At 34.8% G+C, this 7,496-nt stretch overlaps 1 protein-coding gene across 1 annotated transcript in view; it reads right to left on the reverse strand.

The window, feature by feature from the left end:
- The window catches only part of CUNH12orf40 (chromosome unknown C12orf40 homolog), a 99,681-nt gene that overhangs the window by 49,328 nt on the left and 42,857 nt on the right, over window positions 1-7,496 (reverse strand). Inside the window, exons 8-9 of the mRNA XM_007943184.2 lie at window positions 998-1,527; window positions 545-614 (exon numbers count right to left, since the gene is read on the reverse strand). Coding sequence (XP_007941375.2) covers window positions 545-614; window positions 998-1,527 — 600 coding nt within the window. The remainder of the gene's footprint in view (window positions 1-544; window positions 615-997; window positions 1,528-7,496) is intronic.

A 7,496-nucleotide genomic window follows, 5' to 3' on the forward strand; every position in this document is an offset into this window, starting at 1 on the left:
CATAGCGACCCCTCCTTGGGTTTCCGAGGCAGTATCACTACGGAAGTAGGATTGCCCAACCTTCCTTCCGAGGAGTGGCTGGTGGGTTTGAACCGCCAGTCGTCTGGTTAGCAGGCAAGTGTCTTAGCCACTATGCTACTATAGCCCCCTTTATTGTTGATTCTATACTAACAAAACAACCTTCCCATGGAAGCTTCTGAAAGTAAGAAAATATACTTATTACTCCAGGAAATATTCCTATACATATTATCCTTCTATTATTACTATAAATAAATATATTGGCATTCTGGTGACTATATAAGTTTCTCAAACACATCAGTCCACTTCTTGAAATTTAATCAGTTCACATAAGCTTATTTCTGGATGCAGATATGAGCACCATACTCTCAACAAGGGTGACATCACCAAGACTTTATCACACTTGTGATAGAGCTTCATTGAGGCTAATCAGCCCACCTTCAGCAATATGCCTACCTCAATTTGTGTCAATTCAACCTGCATTATACTAGATACTGATTTGTCTCCAGTTTACCTAAAAACTTACATATTGTTCACTGGGTATTTCTGCATTTTTTTCAGTGGTATCTTCTCTTGGTAACTATTTTCATATTTTCCTTAAAAAATAAAAGTATGCGTTGAACTCAAAATTTAGCACTTTTCTGTTTTTTTAATTTCAAGCTTATTAGCATGATACATACAGAGAGAAATGACCAAACGACACTGTCAAATAATATAAAGTCATTCTCTCTGATTTCATAATCCTCCAAGCACACACACACACACACACACACAAATACATACATATAAGGAAAAATATAAGATTACTGTATTTTCCCATATAAACATACACCCAAGAAGATGCACATATGCATATAATGGGGATAGCGCCCATAGAATACTAATGTATGAGGGGTTTGCAAGAAACAACAACAACACTGTAATGTGCACATTATTTATGTGAAAATACATTACTATAATTTCCAAGTATGACACCAACCTGTTTTTTCAGAGCTGGCTAGGTAACAATACTTCTCAGAAGAGGTACTAAAATTATTTCTTTCATTATTGTTGTACTCTTTCTTATAGTTTTTCTTTGGCTGAAACTTTTCAGGGAAGTTTGTTTTATTTAAAGCAGAATTAATAAAAGTCAACTCTGGAACTGTAAAAATACTCCTAATACACCTATCAGTAGAACAGTTTTTATTAGAACTAGTAATTGCACAAATATTTCCCATTGTGTCAAAGCTGTATTCGTCATTGTTTTCTTTTATCCTCTGTTGATCGAAGTTTAATAGATTGATCATATTTTGACCAATGAGAGAGTCACAATTCTCTGATAGAATGTTAGGGATGGGCTGGTTCACATCTTCAAAACAATTTAAAATCGCTCTTCTGCTTTCTCCCCATAAAGGTTGTACTATTTGTTTTTCAGTAATGAAGTCCGACTCTCTTCTTTCATTCATGCTTCCACAATCTTCACTCATAATTATAGCAGGTCTTTCAGTAAGAGGATTCCCATTTCCTGGACTTTGTGATAAATGAAAACATATTTAGCAAGAAATACATAAAGCATTTCCACTTAGGAACACTTACTTAAAGTTAAAATCTTAGGGAATATATTGAGTAGCTACCAACATGTACCTTTCAAGGAACTCTGGTGGTGTAGTGCCTAAGGCATTAGACTGCTAACTAGAAGACTGGAGGTTCAAACCCATCAGCCACTCCTTGGAAGGAAGACTAGGCAATCTACTTCTGTAGAGATACCATCTTGGAAACCCAAGGAGGGGTCACTATGTTTTTATTTTTAAAATTTAAATAATATTGCTTTGGGTAGAAATTTGTCTAATATGCTCTTCTTAGTATAAAATGCCTTATTTAGTATAAAAATAATCTACACTCAGTTCAATATTTCAACATTTAATATTATTGTATGGGCTCAATTTACTGTTATTTTAACAAAACAAAATATGACCAACTTATAGTATATCCTCTATAGTATGATCTAGTGAATAACTTAGACAACTAGTGTACGTCACTGCTGCTACATTCACCAGTGAAAGATATTTTGAAGATTGTACAGAGAAAATTATCTCCAATTTTAAACATCAAATCAAATAATCATGAATATATTATACTAGATATTTCTCAGCATAATGATGACATAAAAATAACTATGAAATTCTCAAAGAACAGCAATATAAATAGAAATCCATATATAGGTAATAAAGGCAAGAGATAAGGTGAATCAGGTTTAAAAGTTCAGCTAGGTACCTTGTAACCAAAACCAAAACCAAACCCACTGCTATTGAGTCTATTCCAACTCACAGTGATCCTATAAGACAGAGTAGAACTTACTCAGGGTTTCCAAGGGTGTAAATATTTATGGAAGCAGACAGTCTTATCTTGCTTCTGTGCAGCTTTTGGTTAGCAGAAGAATGCTTTAACCACTACACCACCAAAGCTCCTAGGTACCTTGTAAAGCCTTTTCATTAGAATCTAATTTCCAGATTAGTTTCTTCTAGGTTGAGTCTAATTTGTAAACAAAAGTCAAAGCTATGATAGGAAATAATTAGAAATCAAGATTTTTTTATTTTGTTGCAAGTAACAATTTACAAATTTATTTAGTGGTGTTTGGTGTTCTTTGAGGTATCAAAGAAATTTAGAAAGAAAGCACATGAACTGCTAAAATTTTGACTAATAAGTCAATTTTATTTTTCTAAGATATTTATCAATATTGAATGAGCACCAGGGTTTCAGATACTATGTCACGTATAGGGGACAGAGAGAGAAAACACAGTACCTGTGACCCATGATGCTAAGTTTGATATTAAGAAGACAGTGATTACTGTCTTGTACATGAATGTTAACAGATGATGATCCAACAGTTTCTCAGTAAGAGCCCTATTTTGGTCAGAATCATATTATTTTATTATACCAAAATTCTTTTAAAATTGTAGACTAAATAGTTAAGGATACACTCATTATGTACATTAACCTTTTATGTGTATTAAATAGGAAGGATCAATCTATAGAAAAGGGCATCATGCTTGGTAAAGTAGAGGGTCAGTGAAAAAGAGGAAGATCCTCAATGAGAAGGATTGACATCAGGAGTGAGACAAAATTGTTGTTGTTGTTATGTGCCGTCAAGTCAGCCCTGACTCATAGCGACCCCTCCTTGGGTTTCCCAGGCAGTAGCACTACAGAAGTAGGATTGCCCAACCTTCCTTCCGAGGAGTGGCTGGTGGGTTTGAACCGCCAGCCGTCTGGTTAGCAGGCAAGTGTCTTAGCCACTATGCTACCAGAGCTCCTGAGACAAAATTAGCCCTAGACAAAAGGCCTATCTGGTCCTCCATAACAAAGCTTAAAAGCAAACCTGAATAAGTTCACACTCTTTCCAGTAACTAAACTGCACCTCAGAACAAAGCTCAGGCCTATTTACAGGAATACAAAAATTTCCAGCAACCAAAAAGATGAAAGTCACAATGTATAGAATCCAAACAAAATCACCAAGGATGCAAACAGGCAGAAAATTACAACTCTAATCAGAAAAATCAATTAGAAATTAACTGAGAAATGACACAGATGACAGAATTGGGAAACAAAGATACTAAAAGTATTTTAACTATATTCCATACATTTGAGATGACAGAAGAAAGACTGAGCATGTTTAGTAAATACAGATAAGATATAAAGATGACTTAAATGATGATAGATAAATAAAATGTTTGAAATAAAAAGTATACTGAATGGGATTACCAGCAGATTAGACACCAAAGAAGATACAATTAGTGAATATGAAGACACACCAATTAAAAAAAAATTCACTGCTGTCACGTCAGATCCAACTCAGAGCAACCCCTCCTTGGGTTTCTGAGGCGGTATCACTACAGAAGTAGATTGCCCAACCTTCCTTCTGAGGAGTGGTTGGTGGGTTTGAACTGCCAGCTTTCTGGTTAGCAGTCAAATGCCTTGGGCACTATGCCACCAGAGCTCCCACATACCAATATATGTCCATATAAAATAAAAAACCAAGAGGAAAAAAAAAACCTGAAAAAAAAATTGAAGAGAGCATCAGTAAATGATGATAGTATTATAAGTGGACTAATTTGCACGTAATTTCAATCCATAAAGAAGGGAAGCAAAAAAATATTTGAAGAAATAGTGGCTGAAAATTTTCCAAATTCGCTAAAAGCTATAAATCCATAGATACAAAACGTTCAATAAAGCCCAAGCACAAGAAACATAAAAAATCATTTTAATCAACGGGTTTGCTTAAAACCATGATAGAAAATCTTAAAAATGAGGAGAATTATGTATTATAAACATAAATATTAAGGTAAGAATAACAACAAAGTTCATGTTGGAAACAGTGTAAATTGAAAGACAGCTTTGGTTTGAACTATCAGCCTTTTGGTTAGCAGTCAAATGCCTTAGGCTTTACACCACCAGAGCTCCCTTCAAAAACAGAGACATAATAAAGAACTGAAAATATACAAAGTATGACAGAATATATCATAAGCAGACTTACACTATAAGAAATGCTTCATAGTCCTTTGAATGAAAACAAAAGATTATCAGATGGAAAGCTAGATCATTAACACCAAAAATAATATATATGTGCTTATATATTTTAAAAATGTGTTCTTCATTAAAAAACAAAAAAAGACCAGGTTTACTGGTCTAATAGAGCCTGGTGAAACCCCCAAGACTATGGCCCTTACCTACCCGTCAGGCCCAGAATTGAACTCACTCCCGAGGCTTCCAGTCAAATGATAGATAGGCATATATAGTGAACATTTACATCAGGTAGATACGCTTGCAGGTAGATACCAGGCAATGTATCATTCTGTTGCACATAATATCCCTATGAGTTGGAGATGACTCCATGGAACATAACAAGAAGATACATTCCTTAGAAAGATCAATCAAGGGAGAACAGAAGGGCAGTATTTGCACAGGGAGATAGCTCAGGGTACAGGAATACACAGGAAAGAAAGACACAGGGAAGAGGTTACCACAGGGAGGAAGTGGGAAGAAAGGTGTTACATTGTGGGGATTGTAGTCAATGTCATGAGACAAAATGTGTATGAACTGCTGAATGGAAAATGAATTTGCTCCATAAACTTTTACCTAAATCACAATTGGAAAAAAAAAAATGTGTTCTTAATTTTTAAAAGTTTTTTTAAAGCAAAATTAACAACCATGTATTGCTAGTTTATAACATATACGCAAGTTAAATTTATTAATACAACAGCACAAAGGCTGGAGAGTAGAAACAGAAGTTTAATATTGTAAGGTTCTTACACTATACATGAAGTACCATAATTTGAAAATAGTTGGTGATTAGTTAAGATATATACTATCACATATATATATGTTAAGATATATATATATATGTTAATATATATATATATATATACACACACACACACACACACACGCACACACACACACACGGGATCTCTGGTAGCATAGTGCCTAAGGCACTTGACTGCTAACCAGGAGGCTGGCGGTTCAAACCCACCAGCCACTCCTTGGAAGAAAGGTTGGGCAATCCTACTTCTATAGTAATACTGCCTCAGAAACCCAAGGAGGGGTGGCTGTGAGTCGGGGCTGACTCGATGGCAAATAACAACAACAACAATATATATACACATAAAATACATTCATAAGAGAATGGAAAAGATATATTATGCTAACACTAAACCAAAAAGAGCTGAGTAGCTATTTTAATATCAGAAAAATCAGATTTCACAGCAAAGACTATGACTTTATAAAAATAAAGAGGTTGATTCTTAAAGAGAACATACCAAATAACCAAACTCACTGGCACTGAGTCAGATCCGACTCTTCTTGGGTTTCCAAGGTGTTGTTATTTGTCATTGAGTCAGACCCGACTCACAGTGAGCCCTCCTTGGGTTTCTGAGGCAGTATCACTATGGAAGTCAACTGCCCAACCTTTCTTCTGGGGAGTGGCTGGTAGGTTCAAACTGCCAGCCTTCTGGTTAGCAGTCAAATGCCTTAGGCACTACGCTACCAGAGCTCCTGAGGTGGTATCACTTTGGAAGTAGATTGTCCAACCTTCCCTCCCAGGAGTGGCTGGTGGGTTTGAACTGCCAGCCTCTGGTTAGCAGTCAAATGCCTTAGGTACTACGCCACCAGAGCTCCACAATCCTAAAATTCATGTATTTAAAAACAGTTTCAAAATACATGAATCAAAAACTGATAGGACTGCAATCAAAAATTAATTTACTCAAAATTATATTTGGCCCTGGAACCAAAGCCAAAAAAATATATATATATGGAAAAAAAAATCAGACCAATTTTTCTCATTAAAAATATGGACACAAAAATCATCAATAAAATATTAGCAAACCACATCCAGCAACATGTGAAAAGAGTTACACACTATGAACAACTGATTTTATCTGAGGTCTGTAAAATAATATAACATCTGAAAATAAAAAATTATATATTAATAGAATAAAGAAAAAATCTACATGATAATCTCAAAAGACACACAAAAAACATTTGGCAAAATCCATCACCCATTCCTGATAAAAAAAAAATGTGTGACTTAAGAATAGAAGAGATCTTCCTCAGCCTGTTAAAGGGCACCTACAAAAAAAACCTTACAGCTAATATCATACATAATAGTGAAAGACTGAATGCTTTTTCTCTAAGATTGGAACAAAACAAGCATATCCTGTCTTGCGACTGTTATTCAACGATTGGAAGGTTCTAGCCAAGGCAATCAGACAAGAAAAAGAAGTAAAAGGTATCAAGATTGAAAAGGGAAACATAGTAATATATTTACCTGTGGAAGACATAATCCTGTATGATGGAAATCCTAAGGAATCCTCAAAATTACCACTAATAACAAGTTCAAAGAATACAAGAGCAACATACAAACATTAAATTCTTTTCTATATAATGTTATTGTTATGTGCCAACTCTTAGCAACCCCTCCTTGGGTTTCCGAGGCAATATCACTGCGGAAGTAGATTGCCCAACCTTCCTTCCAAGCAGTGGCTGGTGGGTTTGAACCGCCAGCCTTCTGGTTAGCAGTCAACTGCCTTAGGCATTATGCTACCAGAGCTCCTTTTCTAAGTAGCTTTGAAAACAGGAACTATATTAATCTTCTAATTTCTGCATCTTCAAAAATGTTTTGATTCATCTTTGTCCTTTGCATTTACACATAAATTTTAGGAGCTGCTTGTTGATTTCTGTGTTTTTTTTTTTTTATCCTCCATGGATTTTGATCGGAATTGTATTGATTTTATAGATCAGTTTGAAAAGAATTGTCATCTTAAAAATAGTAATTGTTCCAAACCATGAACACAAAATGTCACTCCTCTTATTTAATGTTCTTTAATTTATCTCAGCAGTGTATTGTAGTTTCCAATATGTATGACTTATGGTTCTTTTATTAAATTTATTTCTAAGTATTTTATTCTGTTTGATGCTATTGTGAATGAAATTACTTTCTTAATTTT

This window comes from Orycteropus afer, unplaced genomic scaffold (assembly GCF_000298275.1).
Source record: "Orycteropus afer afer isolate SDZICR_OR568_19922 unplaced genomic scaffold, OryAfe1.0 scaffold00100, whole genome shotgun sequence".
In the NCBI taxonomy this organism is placed as follows: Eukaryota; Metazoa; Chordata; class Mammalia; order Tubulidentata; family Orycteropodidae; genus Orycteropus; species Orycteropus afer.